Here is a 26,807-nt window from a genome sequence, read left to right as displayed (position 1 = left end):
ATTCTAAGGAAATTTCAGAATACATTTAATTCTATTTTCTGGTATCATAACATTATTTAGCGGCTGAATGGGGGGTTCCCCCGTCCCTAGATGCACTTAAAGAATCTTGCAGGTTCCTTTAAATTTATTTAATGCACTGCACGACAGTTCCAGCTTCTTAATTCCCCCAGCATATAGTGTCTTCAGTGCATGCATGACACGCGCGAATAGGCCTGCATTAAAAACCCAATCAGACCCCCCCCGTAGTGAGGTCTGTGCACCCCCCCCCCCCATTAAATTGCACAAAACAATATATCAGTTGCCTTCAATGTGTCCCCCACGCCTTAAAAAAAAGTGCACCACAGTGCCCCCTTCAGAAGTTTAAAAGCCGCTCACTATAGATCTCCAATATTCTCGTTTAGTTTTTCGCGACTCGGGTTAATTAATGCCCGTTTCAGGTTTCCTATCCCACATTATCTTACTCGGGTAATTAACAGACGAAAGGCCGCCCTAACGTTCCCGATTCGAATCCATTTATTTTTTTAGAAAATAGATCCACAAAACTAGAACAATTGGACGGCCTTTCTAGTTCTACATTTTTACTTCCTCATAGTAATTAACCGCAAGGCAACGAGATAATTGTTATTTTGTATGTCTTTCCTTGTTTATCATCATTATTTTTGCAGGTCTTTTCCTGTTTATACTAATATAAAAACATTGGAACGCACTCGCCTTTTTTTTAAAGAAAATATCGCATTAGGCTATAAAATATTAGTGCAACAGGCTTCGTATATTGCTTTATTATTAATAGGCCCACTGTAATAACAGAACATTGATTCGTAACTTGTGCTGAGTTTTAAACGTGGTCTAAAGGCCTTTACATAAGCATTTGCCCTTCAATCCTCAAATATACCCATGGGCGTCGCAAAGACCGGGGAGAGGTAAAACAAATCCCCCCCCCCAAAATTTCTTAATTTTTTCAACATAATCTCAATATATCATTTCCGAGCGTGGGCAGGGGAATATTTGCCTTCCCCCACCCTCCCCATCAAATTCACAGCAATATGGTTCGCACCTCGTTTTCCTGATTTTTTTTTGTTGTTTCTTTTTCTTTTTTCTTTTTTTTCCAGGGGGGGGGGCGCCACCCTCGCGATTCCCATGAATATACTGATCATATTGATCAATCTGCAGATGGATCAATCACACTTTCCATTTAAAAAAAAAAGTATCAAAGAACACACACAGAAGCTAGATTAAAAAAAATAAATTTTTTTACGAAGGAAAACTTCCTGCTGTTTCGATGTTTGACATGTTTTTCTAAAGGGAAGTAAATTGTATAATTTATCAATAAAAGTCAGATGCATGAGTTGCGGGAGTTTTGTTTGTTTGTTGTGTGTTTTTTTTTTCCTTATTGAGCACAAATAAAAAAAAGAAAAATTAATTATACCGTACAAGGAAGTTGAAATATTTATTTTCCATGAACCTGGTTTATGTTTATCGAAGCTGAATGCAAAATTTGAATAACAGGGTGTCTGTGTCGCAGTAACTTATTAGACGTCTCTGGGCCACTGCATTGAAAATCATCCATTGAACGATGGCGTCTCTTAACTTCATGACCATTGTGCTGTGGCTGGCTTTATATGTACGAGGTAGGACCATTTTTTGTTGTTTTTGTGTTGACTTTTGGGTTATCATTGCCGATTACTATCCACAAAAGTTTCCTCAGCTTAGGCCAACCAGATTTTCATCTTACGATACTTTCTGATAAAAAGCAATAATTTCCCGCACACTTGAATAAGCCTATGTTTAAAAAGTGACATTCACAAAACTGTTATCAAATTTATCACGGTTTTGCGTTTAAACATACCTGTACTACGTAATAGCTTTTGAATCATGAAGACGAGATTCGGATGAAACAAATATTTGGTAGTTTTGTTCATCAGTGGAACTTGATACTTAATTAAGGAATCGTGTCTTACGTTAAACTATATACTCCAAGCTCTGCACGTTTCATTGGCGTAACGAACTAATTTTCAGCGGAAAGGCACCAAGGGGCATGAAAGGGAGGGGGAGGGTTAGACAATGGTATTCTTTTACGAAGCTTGCTTACTATTATACATATACGAGTGTTAGGATCCTCGAGACTGACTGCGATGATCTTATACATCTTTTCATAGGCCCGTCGATCTAAAAGATAATAGCAGTTGTAGTCAAGTCAATCACACATCAATCACATGCCAATTCAGTGGCGTAGCCAGGAATTTTTCAGGGGGGGGGGGGGGGGGGGGGGGGCGCTTGGGGCTGGAACATTTCATGGGGGGGCGTCAAGTAGGGGCGTCAATCGCTTCTCAAAAGTGGGGGGGGGGACATACCTTGATCATAACTGATGCAAGCGCGAAGCGCGAAGCCCTTACGGCGTGGGCTTCCGGGCCCGCTTAAGGGCCCCGAAAAAAATTGGATTCTAGATGTTCTGTGGTGTGATTTGAAGCAATTTCTTACGACTTTCCTCCATGCTTTAACTAATATTTTCTTGGCAAAAGATAATTATTTGAACATCGTTTTCGAGGTTGGGACATTGAATCAGCTATCTGTATTCTGAGCTATTGGCGTGGGGTTCGGGGCCCGCTGAAGGGCCCGAAAAAAAATGGATTTTTGATGCTCTGTGGTGTGATCTGAGGCAATTTCTTACCACTTTAACCAATAATTATTTTAGCACAAAAGATAATAATTTAAACATAATTTTTCGAGGTTTTCTCAGTTGAAGGCATAAGAAAATTTTTGTGAACATTGTTTTCGAGGTTGGAGTCATTGAATCAGCTACCAGAATTCTGAGCTATAGGCGTGGGGCTCGGGGCCCGCTTGAGGGCCCTGAAAAAATTTGGATTCTAAATGCTCTGTGGTCAAGGTGGTGCATTTCTGAGGCAATTTCTGACCACTTTAACCAATATTTCTAAGCAAAAGATACATTGTAGTACATAATAGGGCCCATTGCGTCATGTAGATCAATGGTAATTTTTTTAGAAACTCAAAATCTCAGTGCGGGGGGGGGCGAGGGGGGCGACTGGGGGGGGGGGGGCGACACGGTTTCATGGGGGGGGCGGTCGCCCCCCCCCCCCCAACGCCCCCGGTGGCTACGCCACTGTGCCAATTACATCTCGTTTGAACAGTAGCATTTCTTCCATTAAGCACGATACTGTGGGGAAAAAATCATTAATACTTGTAAACTCCAATTTTACTTGTGATGGACTTTTGACCTTTAATTTAGCTCTCTCTTTTTGTAATTGACATGCCAACAACACACGATTTCTCGCTTTTTACCAGCGCTGCTCAAGTGCTGCCTTTGCGTTACATTTGCGTTTGTTTCTGTATGCGGTGTCTGGGGTAAAAACAGAATCCACCTCCTGGAAAAGAAAAAAAAAAAAAAAAGGAAGAAAAAAAGAGAAAAAAGAAGAGAAAAAGAGGCGAGAAGTCATATCGGTGTAAATTTATTGGTGGGGGGGGGGGGGCCCTCAAAAACTGATAAATCGAGAATATGTTTTATATATCGAGTATATGAAAAAACAGGATTTTTGGGGGAAAATATGTTTGCCCCCACTAGAAAATATCCCGGCGACGCCCATGTTTCCAGCTCTTACACGAAACTTTACCCGGAACCGTTCGTTATCTAGTTCCAATGCGCATGTCTTTCATTACGCGAGGAGCCAGGCGCGAGTATATAAGCCGGGGAAGTAATCGAACGCACTCAGGACACACTGATGACGACCAATCTTTTGATCTTGAAATTTAGGCTCACGGTCATTAAGGCAAAAAAAAGTCTCCGATTTCTGGTATGCGCGCGCGTCGCCGTAGCCATGCACGTCGGCAAAATGAAAAAGTGTTTTTTTTTTCAATGAAAGATAATGTCTCAAACCGCCAAACTCACTGGTTTGACTGGAATCCTGCTGCTGCACAATTTTAACGTGTTTTTAGATTGGGTTATGGTCGAGAATAAGCTTTATATGGCCTCTCTGGACTCCCATATATTTGCACTAAGTTTCGTCGGGCACCATTTGCAGTCATCAGCCGACATTTGAAGCAAAAAACTCAGGTAAAAAAAAAAAAAGCAAGCTTCCAAGCTTACCAGAAACCGGAGACTTTTTTTTGGCCTAAAGGTTGATGTTTGTGCACACACTGTTCACAAAAGGTTCTCCAAAGTGGTACATCTGAACAAAATCTTAAATCAGTTTCATTTCCCCTTATCTCTTTTAACAATTGACCTGTAACTGATAAACCAACTGATCCCCACTGGCAGGCCAAAACCATCTTTTTTTGGAGGGGGTGGGGGGTCAAAATATTGAATGCTTGCGCAATGACCGTACGACTGACTAAATATTCAAGCATCAAATGTCATTAAGGCAATGCATTCAGGAACCCCTACCACTGGGCCAACAACCCTCTGTTCATTATGGAACAATCCACTAAGCGCCACAAGTGAGTCCCTTCGAATACTTCCCCCAGCTTACTAGCGCCTGGCTTCTCGCGTAATGACACACATGTACAGTGGAGCTAAATAAGCAAACGGTTTCGGGTAAATTTTCGCGCAAGAGCTGGAAACATGGGCGTCACCAGGATTTGTTTCCAAAATAAATTCTGTTTTTCTCAATGTATTCTCCATTTATCAGTTTAAGGGGGTCAGGGATATTTTGTCCCCCCCCCCCCACCTATTAAATTTACACCAATATGTCGTTGCATGGCCTAATGGGATACTTACCCCAAGTAACCTGGGGCGCTTGGTCCAATGGTTACGGTGTTCGACTCGTGTGCCGTGGTACATGGGTTCGAATCCTGACCGTGGGAACATGGTGCTTGTGCTCTGAGCAAAGCACTTTACCATTATTGCTTCGTCCTTCGGATGGGACGTTAAGCCGTAGGTCCCGTGTGTTGTGTAATGCACGTTAAAGAACCCAGTAACACTTGTCGCTAAGAGAAGGGGTTTGCCCCGGTGTTTCTGGCAGTGGCAGCAATTATGCGCCGCAGTACCTTGTAAACCCTTATAAGGTGCAACATAATGGGTCTCATAATGTTCATATACATTTACTTCATTTACCTGTGTTGCATTCTCCCCCAGCGCTTTGTATCCTCTGGCAAAAAGCGCTATATAAATACAGTTATTATTATTATTTATTATTCTTAACCTGCTCGGCGAGTCGGTTACTTGTAAATTGAACGCTGTCGCACGAGTAAACGCGGGGGAAGTAATCAAACTCACTGCCCGTGATAGCTCTTATAAAGGTTTTTTTTCGTAGAAATTCTTTTAAAAATAATGCGGAAACACCCCCTGCTCTGACCCCCCCCCCCAAAAAAAAAAACTCGCCTATTTTACTGGTAATAGTGTCCGCGTGTTCACAAAATACGTAAAGAGACAGCTTGGTTTTGGGGGTATTTGTATACTATTCCGTAATATAGAGTTAATAATCGTCCCCATTGAAAGTATGGTGTGAGCCCCCCCCCCCCCCCCAGCACTTGGCCCACCCCCGCCTATTGATCTTCGGAGCCAAGTGTCCGGAGAAAAAAAAAACCTGTCTACAATTTAAACATTTTTGCTGATGACCCCCCCCCCCCCCCCCCCTCCTTCAAAAACTCTTCTGTCAACATTGTTCTGTTATTCTACAATAAAAATCAAAAGATTTGGGACGGATCTCCCTTAAAATAACGTGACTCAATTACAGAGAAAAAAAGAAAGACAAAGTAAACTTCTGCTGGTCAAGTTGGCATTCGTTAACACAAGCTGGACATGCATAGAATAAAATTAAGTACCCTTGCCTTTAAAAGTTCCCTCACACTGGACAAATATTTTCAGTGCCTTTGCATCATTAGGGTTTATGTCATAATGCGTCCATAGTAAAACTGAAAAAAAGTCAAAACGTACAATCTCTGGAGGATTATATTTCTGTACATAACGTCACGGAAACTCAAATTAAAGTTTGCAACACATTAGTACAAGATAAAACATGTCAGAAAATGATAAAATACAATTAAAAAGGATTTTGTGTATTGTGTATGATTTGCTGTAGCAAACCCGTCATTCAACTGCACCTTTGAAGACGGTATGTGCGGATGGACGCAATCAACTGATGACGATTCATATTGGAGGCTTGATTCAGGAGGGACAGCATCGTCCAATACAGGACCTTTGATTGACAAAACAAAAGGCAGTAAGTTTTGTTAATTCTTTTTTTCCTTTCAATATGCCATGTGCGGCATGTACGCTATATTTATTTTAAAAAACGTGAAAAAATTCATTTGCATATTTCTTGACTTAAATATAATTTAATTAAAAATATTACACATATATTTACTTTATATTGTTATTATTATTGACACATTTATTATTTCACTTCAATGTCCTATGCATTTTCACAGACTCGACTGGTAATTACTGTTACTATGAAGCATCAGGTGGGGATGAGAATGACACAGCTCTCCTCGTCAGTCCCGTCGTTCACACCACTGGTTTACACTTCTGCTTCAACTTCTGGTACAACATGTATGGAGATACAATGGGTATGCTTGACTCTGGTTATTATATAATACATGTATACGTGTGTAATGTAGTTTGTTAGAAAAAAGGAACTAATGATCGATTTTTTTTTAAATACATTTTCAAAAACTTGCCCAAAGTATAGGATCATGTATTCCGACAATGCGAGATTGTTAAGGACGCTTTTTTGCCTTGTTAAACTGTTAAAATGGATTCGTTTCACCGTGTATTTAAAAACTATCAAAAGTGCAGGTCTTTGCAACTTTTTTTCTGTTACAGGTTTCTCTTGCAAAGATTTTAGAAACAATAAATATCACTGCAAATGAACTTTGGGACTTGTTTCAGGAATGATGAACGCAGATTCATTTAAAAACCAATGTATAAGGTTGAGATTTTTCTGATTTTTTTCCTCAGATTCTTTTGTTTACATTTAGTAACGTGTTTTTCTAACAAAGCTATAGAGTCGATGTCATTTTAAGCCAACTTTTGCAGCCAACTGCAATTAACATAGTTGTACGTATCTTCACAGGTACTCTGAATGTGTTCCGGATTCCGAGTCACGGAAGCATCAACGAGGGCGACATTATCCTCACCAGAACTGGACAACAAACGAACGGATCAACGTGGCTTTCTGAAGAGATCTGTTTACCAAATATTATTTCAAGCTTTCACATAGCCTTCCAGGCAGTGCGTGGAAGTGAATTCAGGTCTGACATTGCAATCGATGATTTGAGTGCGACAGGTAATCAATAACGCTTCTGTTTAGTTGAAAATCGAAGTGCAAGTATTCCAACTTGGCTCTTCGATTTCAGATAATATGCAGCGTGAAAGTATGTTAGATAAGGCCAAAAAAAGGTCCCCGGTTTCTGGTCTGCGCTCGCGTCGCCGTAGCTAGCCATGCGCATCGGCATTTTTTTTCAATGAATGCTAAGATGTCTTAAAACCACCAAACTCACTGGTTTGATTGGGATTCTACTGCTGTACAATTTTAACGGTGTTTTTAGATGGGGTTACGATCGAGTATAAACTTTATGTGCATAGCCACTCTGGGCTCCATATAATTTGCACTAAATTGTTGTCTTGGTTATCCAAAATTGCCAAAGAATGGTCGTGTTCGTGGAGTCCAGAAGTGGGTGCAGGATTTTCAAGCCTTATGGCCTTTCTGAGGTCACATGAAGCTCCACCCTGAAGGATATTTTTGAGTGTTTTAAGGGGATCGAAGCGTCAACTGCAACATAAGCCGATATTTGAAGAAAAAAAAGTTGAGGAAACTGAAAAAACGCGTCGCCGCACCACTTTTGGGGCGAGCTCCATACCAGAAACTGCAGACTGTTTTATTTTGGCCTAACAAAGTTTTATCGAACGTGTTTGACATCTTTAATGATGTAGCTTGTGAAAACCTTTCTATTCGTAATCATGTAAATGTTTGATCCTACGCGTTTGGAGGCTCCGTTCATATTCTATAAAAAAGACTCTCTACAGTCTCAACAGAAAGCAAATAAAGTGCATCTCACACGAAGACTATATTAGAACATTCGCAACAATGGAATTGTGCGCGGCTAGATACATTCCTAATTAATGTTCCTGTTGTTCGCTTGAATTTGATACCGCATTTGAGGTTGTGATGCATGTATACGAGAAATAATTAACTTTTCAGCCCACTTTCTCATGGCATATTTTTTCATGCCAAATTTCAAATTGTCCCTGAAATTACTTCAAGTATAATAACGTCTGTCATTTAGAAAGTTTTCAAATCAGTTTGTTACTGTGCAAAGGCTGATTTCCGTGGAAGTTGGCAGAAATGTCCTGGTCAGTAGTCACTTTGATGATTTTAAACATCAACTTAACAATAAATCGTGTGTTTTGTATAATTTGTGGTAGCTACCCTGTCTTTCAACTGCACCTTTGAAGACGGTATGTGCGGATGGACGCAATCAACCGATGGCGATTCATCTTGGACGCTTCATTCAGGAGGGACACCATCGTCCAATACTGGACCCTCAATTGACAAAACAAGAGGCGGTATGTTTGGTTTGTTTAATTGTTTCTTTCATTCTATTAAGCTACTAAAATCATGCGGTATGCACATTATATATTATTCATAAATACCTTAGACAGTATACGCATTCCTATTGGTCGAGAGCCCGTCACGTGGCCGGTCTTAAACGGATGATAGAGACATGGCTAGCTGGTCTTAAACACTTTTCCACTGTAACATGAAATTTGAACTCCCATGAAATCCGGTGCCTTTTAACGTTTCATTGGTTGAACGTTCACATTCCTAACGCATGCATGCGCAATACAACCAGTGAATCAGTATTTCATAGTCCGAAATTCACGACACCAGCCCAGCTGCGTTTTGCGTAACATCGGGCAGTACGCGCGACGCGCACGCCGATGTCATTATAAGGCAACGAGTATGGGCATTCGATATTATAGTCAGAGGGGTGTTTCGTAAAATGTGAAGTAAAATTGGTGAACTAAATGGTTGGCAACGTCTAGTTTGTGCCTTTTTTTATTTTGGACAGAAAAGATTGGGTTTGTTTTGACCGAAGGAATGAATATGTGTTCGGTCGGTATTAAACACTCTGTTTAAGACCGGTGGGAGTCTGGATGGGTGATATATCCTCGGCTGTACCTCGGGTGATTATCACCCATCCAGACTCCCACCGGTCTTAAACAGAGTGCTATAATACCTCCCGAACACACATTTAGTCCCTTAATAAATGCCGAGGTATAGAACAACCCTTCAATGTGTTTCTGCGCTCAAAATGTGATACTCACAAGAGGGTGGAAATTTGTTTGCATTACCATAATTAAGGATTACCGTTTAATAATAATTAAACGTTTAGTTCATCGTCTTTGAACAAATCGAGACTTACCATGCGTTTTCACAGACTCAACTGGTTTTTACTGCTACTATGAGGCAACCGGAGGTGATGAAGATGACACAGCTCTCCTCGTCAGTCCCGTCGTTCACACCACTGGTTTACAGTTCTGCTTCAGCTTCTGGTACAACATGTATGGAGACACAATGGGTATGCTTGACTTTGTGCTTATTATATAATACAGGTTTAATTCTCAGATTGATATAATACATACAACACAGTCATTTTTGTTTGCATGTAATTTGCCACAGCTATTTATTCAACACAACATGTGCTTATTATATCATACATGTATAGCTCTAGTGTGTGTGGGCGAGTGACAGATTTTTGAATCCATTTCCCAATGAATGTGGATATTTGGGTACTGGCGTTGTAGTCCTCGTACTCGTACTCATAATCGTACTCGAGTACTTTTTTTCTGTACTCATACTCGTCCTCATATTCGTACTTATGGCAAAGTAGTCTCGTACTCGCACTCATGGCATAGTACTCGTACTCGTATTCGTACTCATGGCAAAGTACTCGTCCTCGTACTCATGGAAAATTACTCGTATATACTCATATATATATACTCTTTAAAAATACAGTGTAATAAAAAATTGCAAAACAAGTGGACTTGAATGGAGGCATGTCTCATCTGTGCACAGCTATATAGCTAATAGCCCCATAATACAATTATATACAGCCTACAGTGATTGACTTCTACAATCATCATCATCATCAACATCATCAAGTCGGCCACAGCCGGGCCAAAAAAAACAAAACAAAATTTCCATAGCTCTTGCCTCTTCTCTCACTGTATCTGCATTGAAAGTAGCCGTTATCAACGGCTTCTCGCAACGCAAGAGTGCTTCTGACCGAGTACCTGTCAGTCGTTGTCCCCCCCCCCCCCCGGTTTAAGGTTTACAGAGGCGCCGTCATTCTGACATCCCTGGACTGCTGTCCGCCGCATGAGCCCTGTGGACTCCCGCCACTGGACCCCGCATATAGGATTTGGAGTAGGCCTAAGTTGTTCAGTCATATCAAAAGCCTTATACGAATCGACATTAAGAGCTCAGCGGTTAAAACATTTAATGAGTTGTTTGGAAAAAATAAGGACTCATTGAAATCATACACTGTCAGAGAGCGAATTTAACCACCATTATTAAACCATATTATTAATTTGATATTAATAATTCTTATCTCACTCTTTCATGGGCGTCGACAGGATTTTTTTAACCCTAAAGGGGCCGGGTTATTTTGACCATCTCTCAGCCGGGGGAGGGGGGGCGGATTCCGCCCCCCCCCCTAAGATCTCGGCCATCGAGAAACTCGGCACATGCATAGAGCAACTCTTCCTAAACATACCCAAGAAATTTCATGACTATAGGTCAAAGGGTTTTGGAATTATGGCTTATTAATTATTCATATGTACGAATGGCAATTCTGCTCTGTGTACACGACGTATATGCGAAAATTCAGTTTTCACGGCGCGTAGCGCCGGAAAATGTTTCGCTATGCGGCAACCTGTGGTCCGATTTTTATGTTTTTGGGTTTTTGGGGTTTTTTTTAGAAGCTTTCACGGAAAATGTTGAGGGGGGGCGGATTCCGCCGCCCCCCGGCCCCTTTAGGGTTAATAGAGGCCGGGCCAAAGCACATTATTTCCAAAAAATATTGTACTTTCTTTATCATATTCTCAATTTATCATTGTTTTCGAGGGTGGGGGGGGGGGGTATTTGCCCAGCTCACCCCAATTGACCCCTGCGGATGCCAATGATGTTAAATGTGCATTAAATTAATAACAATATGACTTCGCACCTCGTCTTCTTTTTTTCTTCCTTTTTTTTCTTCTCTTTTTTTGTGTGTTGCTTTTCCGGGGGAGGGGGGGGGGGGCGCCCCCCTTGCCAAATATCCTGTCAACGCCCACGCACTCTTGTCCTGAAACGTTTGCTATTAAATGCGTGACTCCAGTCATACTTGTCTTCAAGTAAAAAAAAATATCAAACTGTTCCATGGCTCCCACCTGTTCCAGTTCCACTTCATGGTTTAATTAGATTTAATTATTCAAATTCATCCCAAACATGCTCTATCAGAGACATGTCAGGACTGAAGACCACGGTATTGTATCCACTTGTTGGTCGTGAAGGTCCTGCACGATCCTTACAACATGGAATGTCCTGCTGCTGCTGTTAGGTCAACTCTGGGTGTTGCCTCATAAAAGGCGCAAGATGTGGCTGCAGAATGTTATCCCTGTATCCCTGCCCTGTAAGATTCTGTACTCAGTCTGAATGGCAGTTCTTCCCAACCATGATGCTTGGTCCTCCCTGTCTGTCCTGAAGCATCCGAAAGTGGTTTGTCTGTCCTGTACACGCAATGTTCATCGGAAATGGAGAGACTAAAACGTGATTCATCAGTAAAGAAGACCTGGTTCAATATTGTGTCCTGTCGTGAGGTTGGTAGGCCCATTGAAGTCGAAGTTGTCTTCTCTCCTGTGTGAGGCAAAGACCTCGGTAGGGCCTGTGACATCTGGGCCCGGCACTCCGAAGTCTGTTTCTGACCGTCTTGTCGTGATCCCGTTGTTATTGGTACAGGGTATCTCTTTGGCCGTCTGTCTGGCATTCCGCTGTCGATCCCTCATGTGCTGCGGGACCTTATGGTAATCCTGACGTGGGGTTGTCTGTCACTCCAGGTCGCCCACTTCTTGGAAGATCACTAACGGTGCCTGTGGTGCGGTAACGAACAACTCTGGAAATTGTGCTTGGATGCACCTGCAGCTGTCGTGCAACTTCTGCAGCTGGGCCGCGACAGCTTAATTTTGTTAGATTTAAGGTTAGGTTTAACCTAGTTCCGTTTCTTTTTATTATACGTCTGCACTAAAGTAAGCAGGAGGTCGTGGGTTCGAATCTCACCCGGGTCACTTGTCTTCTCACTATACTTGGGACAACACTGAGTCTTAAAGTCGGTGAAGGGCAAAACCCAATACTGAGTTTACATCTAACCGACGCAAATTCCATCTTATTAATAGTTACTTTTTTGGCTATTATCATCATTCCAGATGAACTTGTTGGGATTTTCTTCAGAACGATGAACTCAAAATGATTTAAAAACAAAAGACAGGTTATTATGTAATACGTCTGAGACGTAATTTTGAATTTTTGAGTTTTGCGTTTTCCTTGACAAAGTACGAGCTGATGTCATTTTAAGCCACCTTTGGCGACCATCTACAATTTCAATATTTGGACATGTTTTTACAGGTACTCTGAATGTGTACCAGATACCGAGTTACGGAAGCAATAACGACAGCAAAATGATCTTCTCAAGAACTGGACAGCAAACAATCCAAACATCTTGGATTTCTGAAGAGATATGTTTCCCAAACATTATTTCAAGCTTTCAAATAGCATTCCAGGCAGTGCGAGGAAGTGACTTCAAGTCTGACATTGCAATCGATGATGTGGGTGCAACAGGTAATCAAGATTTTTTTTCGTTGTAAATCGAAGTGAAAGTCTCTTAATTTGGTTGTTGCTTTTGATGTAATGTTTAGGTAGATTAATCGACTCTTTTTTATCTATTATTTATCAATTAAATGTGAATGAGAAGTTTTCTGTTTCTGTTTCTATCCTCAATTTCGAATTGGCCTTATCATTTCTACCAGTCTTTCTTAGTTGAAAAACACCGTGTGGCATCAATTTAATAAGGATAACAAGATAACATCGAAAGTATATGACGTTACATTGAAATGTAGTTCACGATGTAGTTTTACTTATTACGTAGGTGCCTGATAATGTTACGTGCGTACATAAATTATTGTTATTGCGTACGTATGCAATATTATCACGTACGTACGTGATTTTATCACGTACGTACGTCATTATCATCACGTGTACGTACGTAATATTTCCACGTATGTACGTAACAACAGTGAGTTTCGGCATTTCGGAAAAAGTTAGGTATCCGTACACGTTTGCGTATCAGCTTCGGCATCGCGCAGCTACGTACGCGTATTGTTAAGGAATAACCTGTAAAAGGGTCACTCAATAAATTTTGAGTCTACTGTTTTCCCCAGTGTCTGCAGCTATGTTGCCTCTGAAAAGAAAAACGATTTTGTGAATCTCAAATGCCTTCTTCAAAGACAACAATAGTTTGAACTCAGAATGGTAACTTTTACAATAAAAAAGATCGTCTTCATAACCATTGCCTGTTAGTGTTAGCCAAATTTGACTTGCTTTGTATTGTTCTAGTTTTCTCTCAAGATTGCAAAAAGAAACCCTGAAAGAGCTGTACCTCTTCTTTTGGGGTTATACACAATCTAATTTTTATCTTTATTTTATATGGTTTAAATTTGTTTCTGAGAGGACTTTAAAAAACAAAACAAAAACAGGCTGGTAAAGGACTTTCATGTATAACCTCACGCCTCGCTAGCCCAGTGCTTTTATGCGCACAACACACATACGATATGCAACTAGACATAAAAGTTTTGCTTCGAAAATCACTGAACGTCCCAACAGGCGGCCTTTACAGGTTTTTTCGTACGAGAAGAACACCTAAAATGATGACGTGATACGCAAAACCGATACGGATACGTGATACGGGCGCGAATTTGAAACCTGCCGAAACTCTCTGATATTACGTATACGTATGTACGGTGTATCACCACGTACGCAGGTACGTGGAATTTAATGTCATCTTTGCATTTAATAGTGACATACGGAATCACAGAGAGGACATGGAGACATAAAGATATATTATCACATACGTACGTATATTACCTACTACCTTTTTTAATTTCTACTTACATATGCCTGCTTAAATTTGGCTAATATCTTTAGAACCATTATTGCTCTGGGACTCGGCTGGAACCTTCCCAACTGCCGGCGGAACAACTAATACTGTTGATGGAGCAGACCATTCTTTCCACTGTGTAACACGAGATGTGAAGCACGAGACAGTTTTCAGTTGGAAAGTTAATTATCAGGAGACAGCACCTGACAGCAGCAGCACACAAGAAGAGCAAGGAGTTATCACAAGCACCAGCGTACTTTCGCTACCTGGGACGAGCATCAAGCACGGCGACTTAGTGCAGTGCTGGGCCTTCACGGAATATCATTTTGCTCGAAGCATCAGCGTTACGATTCACGTTAAAGGTAATATAATTTGTATCCATGGACATACTTTTTTTGCGTGAGGCTATGTTAGGAGGGGATTTTTAGTATCCTTACGTTGGCTTTTTAGGATCCTTACGTTCGCTTTCAGCAGCATCCAACATATGACTGTTAACAAAGATCATAATTTTGCACGTTAAATACCGTTTCACGGTAACAACGGTTAGGTGCATTTAATTTCTCTGAAGCGCAAACGCTATTAGTTTTTAAACAACCATTTTGAATTAGTCGTGTGCACCTACGCAAACCAATGCGCGCGATGTATCTTTCTCTGGCTCTTACGAGTTGGCAACACTCTTCCATCAACTACCCCCCCCCCCCCATGAAAACTATTTGGACTGCCCAGAGTTCATACAATTTCAGTACACATTCCAGGAGCTTTTTGACACGAGCTATTCCGTTTTCCCCTTGCCAGCTCCACCAAAGGATTCCACTTTATCTCTGTATGATTCTGGTGGGAGCGTCAAAGGTGGGAGGACAAGCGTGGTGGAGGGGGCGCGCCACTCTTTCTTGTGCTCTGTGCATCAGACAAGGCCAGCTGCTACCATACAATGGTTCCTGAATGACGCTTTGCAAACAACTGTCGACCCTCCCTCCGGAGAAAGCGATGGCTTGGTGGACACTACGAGCAGCTGGGCGTTCGTCCCTAGCAGAGCCAATCACGGGCAAAGGGTGAGGTGTGTGGCTAGTACAGAGGAGTCGCAGTTCCCTCTACCGTTTGGAATGGTCACAGTGGATGTTACAGGTAGCTAGGGGTTACTTCTGTGTACGTTCGAGTTAAGTGAAGTGGAAAAGAATAGGCATCCTGCCAGTAGTCGTCATTTTATCACAATCGCTGGGGGAAGCTAAGAGTAAAATGTCTTAGTACGCTTTGATACAATTTAGACCCTGATTTTAGACCCACAAGATGTTATTTTGGGGGTTTAAAACATGGGCCTGCAGAATAGAAACCGAAACGTCGAGGAAACGACTCTAATTCTTCTAGGATGATTGTACCTCTGGTGGTCTGTGTTTTATCCCTTTGTCATGATTTGTAGGTCCTCCGGACACTCCAGTTATAACAGGCAACCCATTGATGACTGCAAATGAGGCTGTTCAACTAACATGCAAAGCCAGAAACGGATATCCTAACGACTGGGAGCTGGTTTGGACAAATGGGGGCCTACCTATTGCCGGGACTCATACCACCCCTAGGTCAACATCGGGCAGCCGTTACAGGTTCAGCAGCACGCTAAACGTCATACCAACCATAGAATATAATGGAAACATGATCACATGCTCTGCAAGAAGAGGATCTCAAGAGCTGACAGGATCGCTGGGTCCCATCGACGTCCGATGTAAGAATCTTCCTTTTTATCATTTGCTGTTCCTAGAGATCCTCTGTATACCTATCTGACCGTCCGACTTTCCGACCGACCCACTGACTGTTTTTTGTGTGCCTGGCAGTCTTATTCTTAAAGGATTACCTCTGGGCTGAACTTAAGCTGGCTTCAAAAGATGTAGTCGAGTCCATCACAAGTACATCATATGTCAAGTCACAAGTAAACCACAAGTCATTCACAAGTCTCGTCACAAGAAATAGTGGATGGACAATACCAAATGCATGCCTTTGTCACAGCTCATTGAAATAGCTTGTGAGTTGAGCTGGGAGCCGGAGGACTGGTAATGGACTTGCAGAGACTTGAGATAGGCTCGACCACATCCCTCCCGGCTTCTAATGAATAGCTATCGTGATTCGGTGGTGTAGACATGTTTGTCCCCTTGCACCAAGGCTTGCCTTGTTTTGTTTTCAGAACACAGTATTTGTTTGGGGATGGATTTCCGTTTCCTTTTTTTATATCCTCTTATCAGTTCCTCCAAAGGAATCCAGTTTATCCCTTTATGACTCCGGTGGGAACGTGACTAGTCGAAGAGCAAGCGTCATGGAGGGGGCGCGCCACTCTTTGTTGTGCACGGTTCGACAGACAAGACCAGCTGCTACTATAAAATGGTTCCTGAATGACGCTCTGCAAAGAACTGTTGACCCTCCTTCTGGAGAAAGCGAAGGTTTGGTAGACACCACGAGCAGCTGGACGGTCGTCCCTAGCAGAGCCAATCACGGGCAGAGGGTGAAGTGTGTCGCGAGAACGGCGGAGTCTCAGCGCCCTTTACCATTTGCGATTGTCACACTGGATGTTAGAGGTAAGAGTTCTGTGTTATATTTAACGTTTGAGGTGACACCACGTGGAAAAGCTCTTTGAGAAGTGTGATTCTTTCTCGAAGACATTTTCCGCATGGTGTCACAGTAAACATTCACTGGTTTACAACACCATACAAAGTTTCAAAACTAACTTAATCCTGGCAATGGTCAGCAAATTGTTTTCACGATCGCCGAGGGAAGCTAAGAGTAACATGGCTTGCCCAAGGACTATTGATCAGTTAGGTAGTATGCCTGTTTCCCTACATGGACTACGTCGGCCGTAGTATGTATATGTGCCCCTAAATTTTTGCCCCAATGGTTGGGAAATTATTTGGTATATTGTGTCCATCCCTTGGTTCATTTGGGATGCAAGAAGGGAAAGACTAGGTAAGGAATCTGCCTCTTCTCGAATGATGGTTCCTCTGGTAGTATGTTTTGTATCCCTTTGTCATGATTTTTAGGTCCTCCGGACACTCCAGCTGTAACAGGCAACTCAACGATGACTGCAAATGAGACCGTCCAACTAACTTGCCGAGCCAGCCACGGATATCCTGCAGACTGGCAGCTGGTTTGGACTAATGGCGGCCTACCTCTTGCTGGTACTCATACCACCGCCGTGTCAACATTGGGCAACCGTTACAGGTTCAGCAGCACGTTAAACTTCACGCCAACCAGAGAAGATAATCGGAAGATGATCACATGCTCTGCCAGAAGAGGATCCTGGACTCAAGACATGACAGGATCGTTGGGTCCAATCGACGTCCAATGTAAGATTAATTAATTAAAGTCGAAAAACAAATTACAATCTCGAACGGATCAATGTCAATTACATCAAAACATTCAAGGCCTAATAGGTATCACACGAATATCCCCCCCCCAAAAAAAAAAATACTGTTCAGCTTTGCACTGTCACGTAAAATGTAAGCCCTGGGTCTCCTAGCTCCTTGACTATTCACCATTTAGTTTGTTGCCTGACAAGGAACCAATTTGCAGAGGAGTACTGCGGGACACTGATGTTCTTTTCAGGAGCAACGCAATGATTTTTGGCATAGTTAGCAAGAAAACGAAACATTATCCCTTTTTTTTTCCGTAGGGGGTAGAGACCTTAAACGAGTGAACGATTACACCTGCCCCTCGACGTACTGCATGGGTATTGCTGTCATGATATGTAATGTCACATGGGAATCAACATATGGCAAAGTTGGGAAGCATTAAATCATGATAAATCCACAGAGGGAACTAACTGGAACTAGTGACATTTTTGATGTCTTCTTTTGCTCTAGACTGGCCAGAATTTTCCGAGCCATCTGTAACTCCATCTAATCATGTTGAGGAGGGAGATGACATCATTTTATCATGTAGTGCGGACGCCAATCCCAAGCCGGCTGACTTCATCACGTGGGAAAAGGTTGAGTCCCCTGGCTCCCTACCTTCCGTCTACAGCAATGGAACAAGCACACTGTTGCTAAGCAAGATCAACAGGGAGCAGGCTGGGACGTACAGGTGCCGCGGAGACAACGGTGTACCACCGGTGGTGTATTCCAGCCCGATCGTTGTCATCGTGCGTTGTAAGATCTTGCAATTTGTAGCTATCAAAATGTCTGGGTACGAAGCAATTTCTAGTCTTGTGACAGGCTCGTTCGTTTTAGTGCCTAATATATATGTGGGGCGTGTACAATATCTAGCTGTGAAGATGATCGACATCCAATATTTACAGTTACTACCCTGACATATTGAGGCGGAGTATTGTTGGGTTATACTTCCAAAAAAATGACTGCTTCGGCTGCCTACTTCAGGGTCTTAGGGGGAAAGTTCATGATCTAGTTTATACTACGATATGTTCCTCAATGTGGGTTTGGAGAATCCAACAAATCGCAAAAAAAAGAGAGTAGTAAGCCTTCAAATCAATGGCTCTTTTTGTTGATTCCACGTAATGGGAAACAACCAAAATATTTCTAAATTCTTTGAGTCAATGACAACAAAGAAATACAGAACTGGATTTTGAGGATCACTCTAAAATACATTAAATGTTAACCAAACTCACATAGATGTCACCGTTTTAGCTGAATGTTTGCCCGAAAGATCAGACCCTCTTTATACAGCCAAAAACAAGATGTGTCAAAGATACACTGAAAGTATATAAATGACATTTAAACGATACTCCTGATATTTTGATTTTGTTATAGCACCTGTTACTCCATCAGTCGTCGATATACTGACAAGCTGGCCTTTTCTTACTGTCGTCAGTGTGCTGGGAATACTGTTGCTCATCAGTATCACGATACAGGCGGTCGGCTGCTTCTACCGTAAACGAAAGAGGCCAAGCCAAAAGAAGGGTAAGACCTCAACTATGCTCATTTTATTCGAAACAATAGCATTCATATGTGTTCAATGCCATGTGCGCCCAAAACACTGAGTAGTTGGTATCATGTAATACACATGGAGTAATTTTCTTGAGCACTACAATGGAGACTTTTTCTGCACCCCCCCCCCCAAAGGTTTCTTTTATGGGCCCAATTTCATAGAGCTGCTTAAGCATAAAATTTGCTTAAGCACAAAAAAAACCTTGTTTAATATAATCATGTTACCGGCCAGAACTCCATGCGATGTACATTGCTTGTGACTGGTATTTAACTGTTGTTTACTTAGCATAACAATCCCATGGAGTTTCGGTGGGTAACCTGATTATATTAAGCAAACTTTTTGTGCTTAAGCAAATTTTTGGCTTAAGCAGCTCTACGAAATTGGGCCATGATGAGAGATTACCCGACTTTCGCAGACCTTTACAATTTTGTTTCTGAAAATGTATCAAACCAAATTCAACATACGTGTCTCATATTTTTATTATCCTAAGAAATTGTCATCAGCTTTGATAATCCTGCAATCAAAATTATGTGGCAAAGTAGAGTTTCAAGTATTTGTAAAAAATATAATGATTATTAAAATTAGGTAAGATTGTTGCGTACAAAACGAAGGATCCGCCTATCGTATTATACTGTGTCATCGTTAAACGTATTCAACATGGAATTTTCTACTTCCTCAACAGAACAACAAAATGTTCCACAAAGGTAAGAACACAATTAGTCAGAAACACAGAATACCTTTAATTAAAGCCTTGTTGAATGTGTTATTAAAGCCTACATTTTGAAAGAAAAGAACCACAATGGATTTCGCCTGATTGTAACAAAGCCATTTGTACTTGATGCAAACGGTACAAATATCACGTTTTCTGAAGCAAGTGAGCAATGTCACCTTTATTCTAAAATTCAAAGATTGTAAACAAACAGTTTATTTGTTTAAAACAACCTAAGATATTACTGAGAGTTAGTACTTGAATAAAAGTAATTTACAGAGTCTACAATGACTTCAAATTTATTGTTATCCAAATGGCCCTCTACGTTTTGAATAATGGCTTCATTTTCAAGCTTATACCTGATGTACTAAGCTGCTTGACAAAACATGGTTTAAAGGGCCAGTAACCGTCTTCAAGGGCTAAGTCAATACTCTTTAGGGCGAGACTTGACCATACCACCATCCTTAAAAATACCAGCCCCCATCGTGTTTTCTTGCCTGCAGTGGAGCTAGGACCGGAGGTCCAGTCCGGGTCATTGCAGATACGGAATGCTACGAAAATATGGGTAGGTAATAAGAGAAATACAACGAAAAATAAACAAATAATGTCAACTGGGGTCATAAGACCTGAATTATTTTGAGAATATCTGCATGCCGATTATAATTTGGTGAGGTAATCTTATCTGGTAAAGCATCTTCCTCTAAGACCAGATTGCCTTGATTAAAGCGCATACATGAATTGAAAAAAAAGTGTCCAGTGCAGGAACATTGGTACAGTGCTGCCCAAAATGAATATACATGGACCATACCAAACTCCATAAATTACTCGCGATGTCCTCGCATATTATAACTGTAAAGTCAGGTTCTGTCCCTGTTTTTTTTAGGTGGTATTTTCGCGACCCTGTAAACAACGAGGATCTAAAAATCGAACACAAAGTTTTTGCTTGATCACGTTCTTTTTACAGGGTGTCCCAAAAAAAATGCTCCACTCTCCTTTATTTTTTTACAAATTCAAGCCAACCTGAATGCACAAATGTTCTTATTATGCATGGTAAGAATGCTATGTGTCTTGGTTGTTATCTACCAAAACAATTGGATCATACTATCAATCCACTAGGGACAGAAATGCTTAAATATGAACTCGCCTCCATTTGCCAACTGCGCTGGGGACTCAAATCACCAATTTTAAAATGTCGATTTTTGTCAAGTGTGCTTTTCAAAAATTCTACTTGGTATCTATTATGAAAGACAGTCATCAGTTGTTGTCAAGCAAACAAGAGTGATTTTGTTATTATCGAAGCCTTAATTTTAAGATTTTTAGTATTAAACTTCAGAGGAATTTCAGCCACAGTCGGGTTTATTTGTTTGTTATACATGTACATCAATTAGGAGTGCTTTTGGATAACGTCACTCATATGAAATGTTAAATTGCAGGGATCCCTATGCAAACCATTCGCGCAGTCGAAAGTGATCCGGTTGAGTCAACCTATGCTGACATCCCGGACTGCCGCGCAGCAATCTCGCGAGACCAGCTGACCTTCCTACAAGAACTCACCCAGGGCACCTTCGGGAAAGTGCTACTTGCAAGAGCCGTGGGCATCGAGCAGCGAGGCCTTGTCACCCACGTGGTTGTCAAAACTGTAAAAGGTAAGAGTCCCGTTAATACTGTTAGGAATACGGGAATACTGAATGGAGTGCCGTGGCCTTGTTGTCTAGAGTATTGAATTCATGGTCTGCGGGTAATACTGCAGGTTTGGGTTCGAATCCAGCCTGGAGTTATGGTGCGTGTGCCCTTGGGCAAGGAACTTTGTCACTTATTGCTTTTTCTCACCCAGGAGCAAACTCGGGCTCATGTGGGGGCAGAGATGTGATTGAATTTAGCTGCCTTGCGCCGAACTTGCAGCATCGAGCTGTATACTCCCCAGGGAGCTCAGATGGTATTTGGAATGTTTCATGGGCCCAATCAGCATCGATATTATGATGAAGCACAGAATACAGGTTGATGTGTGCGCTTTAAAAATAAACATTCATAAATATCTGACAACACTCCGTTTAAGACCGGTGGGAGTCTGGATGGGTGATAATTATCCTCGGCTTCGCCTCAGGTAATTATCACCCATCCAGACTCCCACCAATCTTAAACAGAGTGTAATAATACCTCCCGAACACACTTTTATTCCCTTATTATTACCCAAAAAGTGACAACCGCTAGCTAGAGGCGCATGTGTTGCTACGCACGTGTGCATCGGCTTGTGTTTATTTAGTTTCCTAATAAATGGTCGTGAAGACTTCATATGTTTGCGCACGAAGCAGTGCGAGCTAACGGTATGTCAATATGGACCTCTCGTGAGTTGTCACAAAGTACCATGTACTGTTGGTACGAAGAGCTGGTATACATTTCATCACCCTAGAAGTAATGTGAAGTCCTCTGGATATTATTGTTCTTCAGAGTAATGTTCTCGCTAAAATTTTACATATCATGCAGATGGAAGCGACCCGAAGGAGAAAGAAAACCTGATTCGAGAGTTGAATTCGATGAAACCTCTCAGTGGTCACGCGAATATCGTTAAGCTCCTTGGATACTGCATCAACGAAGGTAACAATACGGAAAGTGATAATCAACTGTTAGCCTTAAATTAGTAACTACACTTGTTATTAATGTCCTTTTCCCGAAAAAAAAATCCTTTTATTAAAGAAAACGTTTTGAAATCATCAGTCAGTAAGCCACTGTGTAATTTGCCACTTCTTGCGAACTAATTGATTTGACTTTTTTATTTTGGTGATTAACACAGCAGCTGAATGAACATAAGTCTCTTGCAGAGTGGGAATCAAAATTCCAATCTGCAATTATCCTTTTATTTGCCATGAAGTCCAGAGGTAGTTTTCAATTATGTTGGCACTTTGTTTTTCGGGCATTATGTTTAAATAATTGTTTACCTCAGTGAAATATAGTGAAAAATTAATAATCATGCGGGCACGCAAGGACGGAACTGGCTTGTTGGAAATTTTTTTGAAGGCTGGACATTGGTTCATAACATGGTCCCCGTAGCCCTAATTGGTGAAGCAATTGTGTTGTTGTTTGTTCAACTGTTGAAACGTTGGCAATCGTATGCACAGACCCGATCTATGTCATCGTGGAACACGTGGCGAATGGCAACCTGAAGGAGATTCTTACTGATAGCCGATCTGAACGGGTGTATGACAACCTGCGAGGGGCTGTGTGCGCATCCCTCTCACCCCGGACTTTGCTGAGTCTGGCCAGGGGCGTGGCCGAAGGCATGGCTTACTTGGCTTCACAAGGGGTGAGTCTAGCTTTTATGCTCCAACTATTGCAATGGCGCCAATTAAAATTGGGACGGCCCGTAGTATAGTTGGAACTAGATTGTGGTCAGAAACACACGCTAATCTAGTCGATGCCAACACGGGGTCACCAGACGAGTTTATGTGGGGCAGGGCCTACGTGGCTTCACTTTTTATTTTACTGACTGACTGAATAACTGAACTTCACTTGTGAACCGGGCAGTCCTATCGTGTAGGATTACTCCTTAACCCCATTGAATGGGATGAATCCGACCGATTGTGTATTCTGGATTAATGGATATAATGTTTTGCACTGCGCGGTCATCTTAAACAGGTTTGCCCCTTTCGTTTTATTTATACTAGTGTCTTCATCAAGACCTTGCTGCCCGTAATGTTCTTGTTGGGGAGGATATGGTGAGCAAGATATCCAATTTTGGATTCGCCAGTGACGTCGCCGAAATGAGAACATACAAACGCAAAAGCACGGTAACGATGTTTGCTTATTCGCGAATAAGCAATATTTGACTCTATTTTGACATAAAAAAACAAGTATCGAGAGGCTCTCCAACTGCAACTACCAGACACATAATCAATAGCATCAACAACAATATCTCAACACAAATCAGGTTTTATTTTCCAAGTAATAACACGTCATGCAATTGAGTTTTGTGTTTGTGTTTTTCGTTTAATGTTCTTCAATGTGCATTCTATCATGACGTCTGTAACACAAATGTATCGGTAATTTTTGATTTACTTTTGATGTTCAGGGATTTTCCCCTCTGCGATGGATGGCGTTGGAGTCCGTTCTTGATGACGTGTACACAATAGAGAGTGACGTGTGGTCTTTTGGGGTTCTGCTGTGGGAAATTGTTACTCTCGGTAAGACCAATGATTCCCATGTTTAAAAATCTGGAAAGGTCACTGACCATTGCGCGTTGTGCACACATTTGACGCTGGTTCCGAACCTTTCAATTCGAATATTACACGGGAAATAGTGTATGTCTACAAACACTCCCATCGTTAGGCTAATATGTGATTTGACTTGTGATTTGACTTGCGATTTGCCTTGTGATATGCTTTGTGATATGACTTGTGATTTGACTTGTGATTTGACTTATGATACATTTTGGGATTGACTTGGGATTGACTGGATTACAAAGCTCGTTTTTCAACTCCAATTTTTCTCACAGGTGGCCACCCCTACCCAACCCTGAGTGCCAAGAAAGTGGTTTCCAAAGTGAAGACAGGGTACCGGATGCCCCGTCCCGACCACTGTCGATTGCAATTGTGAGTTTAAAATCGAAGTCCAATTATTGGTTCGACAATTTAATATGAAAAGGGGTTTCAATCTACTCACTTTTTTCAGAGTCAAAGAGACCAGCTAAATTACCGGTAATTATTTTTTGGCACTTTATTATGTCTTATCTGTGATTGATGATGTGACTGAAATAATTGTTTGCCCACTGCGGAACTGATCAAAGGATACGACCGTCACATTTAATGGCACGTGATCAAACAAGATGTCTGACCTTATCCCTTCCCGTGTCTATTTTGGTCAAAGTATGTTTTCACTGTGGGACATAAAGAGTGGAACTCTAGCTATTGGTCAGTGTGTTACTTGTCAATAAAGAAGTTACCACGTTGTTGGTCAATTTGGGTAAATGTAAACTATTGAGTAAGAATGTGTTCATGATTGAGTTTGTTTTATATATTGGGCAAAATACCAACCCATTAATTAACTCTTGCTGGAGCGAGCACCTTTAATGTTTACTATTCAGTGACTGAATGGAATGTGGTTTCTACAAAATGTAATTTGAGCCACCCGACCCTCACAACCAGTTTGCATCCAGTGCGTATTGCCTCTAAACAACTGCTTTGCACTTTGCACTTTTTCTCAGGTACCAGGTGATGCGTGCTTGCTGGACTAAGAACCCGGCAGCACGACCGACATTTGCAACAATCACCGAGAAACTTGGAGGACTGTTGGGCAAAGCTAACGTGAGTAGGTTTGTCAAATAGCGCAGTGATTATCTCAAGAGGGCCCTGGCTTGACAGTAACAGATCATTTACAGGTTGAATTAGCAGGTTGACATTGTTTGTTTTTATATCAATTATATCAATCCCTAATGAAAGTAATGCAAGTGGACCTATTTAAAAAAAAAAAAAAAAAAGACTCATTCTGATGAGGCGGCCTTGGCTTGATTTTACCTCTCAAATATAAATTAAGAATTGCGTCCGTGTGGCTGCCAACGTGAGGTTTTTAAATCGTTGGTTTTCATTGGCTATTTACATTTAAATCATTGCTATGACGTCACACTATTATTAAAAGTGTGGATTCGGAACTACGAATCTGTTACGCTGGTCACAAAGTGTGGATTCGGAACGAAGAATATTTAGTAAAGTGTGGATTCGGAATTACGAATCCACACTTTGAACACGTCAGACAATTGTTCTCTATAATGAGCATTAATAGGACCGTATGCGTGAAAATTTCCTTCCGAAATTACCAATGCATCTTCCCTGTCAGATTCTCCGCCGTCACTGCAAAACCTACTTCGAGTCAGAAAGAAATCATCGTCTGAACTATCAATTTGTCGACGGAAGGAGCCGGGACAAATGTTGCAACCTGACGCCACTTGTTTTTCTCCATTTATCATCTCAATGAAGGGCATTCATTGCAAAAATGATGATATACATGAATCTGGGACTGAAAAATATTTCCAATTTTGTTAGGAAATACTTTAAAAAAATTCTTGACTCTCCATAGACTTTGTACACAATCGCGGAAGTGGCGTCAGGTTGCAACATTTATCCCAAGTCTTTTCATCTCCACTCACTGTTAATGCCAATACTTCTTTTGACGCAATGGTTTAAGTCGAAGAATACACTCGCAAGTGTGGATTCTTAATTTACGAATTCACTCGGCGCTTCGCGCCTCGTGAATTCTTAAATTACGAATCCACACTTTCTCGTGTATTCTCCTTAACTTCTTTCCTGTGTCCATTGCAAGTGGCGTGTTACATTTTCACTGCTGGGAGCTTGACGAACATGGGATCGGTGGATGGAGTTTTAAAACCTCACATTGCTAACTCTTTCTTTTTGGATTTTAGGAATGCATATTGTTGGAAAGCTGCCAGGAGAGCATCTACAAAATGTCGGTCACAGGTGGATCAGACTTTGAAAAGATCTAAGCGAGGAGTCATTGGAGTGAATGAATGAGCACAGTCGTGGCTATTTTTTCATAAAATGAATAAGCCCTCATTAGAAAATGTGCACTTCGTTTAGCCTTTACAATTTGGGAGCTTGGATTAAGACACTGTGTGTTTTGCTGAAGTTTCAGTTCTTGGCAAAAAAGTAACGATATTTCTGGACGCTTTTGTAGGAGATCCAGAAATAGTCAAAAGCGACTTGCAATAATGTTAAAATACATTCGTTTAGGAGTATTATTAAAACATCGATTTGCAGTGTATCCGATACATCAATATGCAGGGAAAAGACAAAATACACATCATACTGTGAAATGTTTAGTAATAAAATGAAAAATAGAATTAGCTGTTGCAAACTGCTTACCAACCAAAAGGACCTATGGTATCAATGCAAACAAATAGTTAGTGGCCTGACGTTTCGACCCTAGCAGAGTCTTTCTCGAAGGCTTGTAATAATTTTGTGATACTGTTTTTCATTTCTATCCAGAAAATGTAGTTATTAAAGGTGTTTATAGTAAATTC

General features: G+C 41.3%; 1 protein-coding gene across 1 annotated transcript; it reads left to right on the top strand.

The window, feature by feature from the left end:
- Positions 1-1,573: 1,573 nt before the first annotated feature.
- On the top strand, positions 1,574-26,375 carry LOC119733009 (fibroblast growth factor receptor 3-like). Its single transcript, XM_038206590.1, has 19 exons — positions 1,574-1,628; positions 6,033-6,173; positions 6,382-6,522; positions 7,029-7,241; positions 10,849-10,860; positions 14,196-14,510; positions 16,380-16,709; positions 17,169-17,474; positions 17,991-18,275; positions 18,894-19,043; positions 20,250-20,345; positions 21,214-21,426; positions 22,265-22,375; positions 22,897-23,081; positions 23,443-23,565; positions 23,847-23,958; positions 24,270-24,366; positions 24,978-25,077; positions 26,190-26,375. Exons 1-19 carry the CDS (start codon positions 1,574-1,576, stop codon positions 26,268-26,270), a joined length of 3,066 nt encoding a protein of 1,021 aa, XP_038062518.1. The 3' UTR covers positions 26,271-26,375.
- The last annotated feature ends 432 nt before the right edge of the window (positions 26,376-26,807 follow it).

The sequence above is a fragment of the Patiria miniata genome, unplaced genomic scaffold (assembly GCF_015706575.1).
Source record: "Patiria miniata isolate m_02_andy unplaced genomic scaffold, ASM1570657v1 HiC_scaffold_25, whole genome shotgun sequence".
In the NCBI taxonomy this organism is placed as follows: Eukaryota; Metazoa; Echinodermata; class Asteroidea; order Valvatida; family Asterinidae; genus Patiria; species Patiria miniata.
This window is presented reverse-complemented; position numbering and strand designations above follow the sequence as displayed.

What these genes read in the sequence shown, in the direction of transcription:
- LOC119733009 (XM_038206590.1), top strand. Translation starts at nt 1,574, where the DNA reads ATGGCGTCTCTTAACTTCATGACCATTGTGCTGTGGCTGGCTTTATAT. An exon ending in GGGTCCAATCGACGTCCAAT is followed by an intron (nt 17,475 to 17,990) that starts GTAAGATTAATT and finishes CTTTTGCTCTAG; the next exon opens with ACTGGCCAGAATTTTCCGAG. An exon ending in GGAATGCTACGAAAATATGG is followed by an intron (nt 20,346 to 21,213) that starts GTAGGTAATAAG and finishes GTTAAATTGCAG; the next exon opens with GGATCCCTATGCAAACCATT.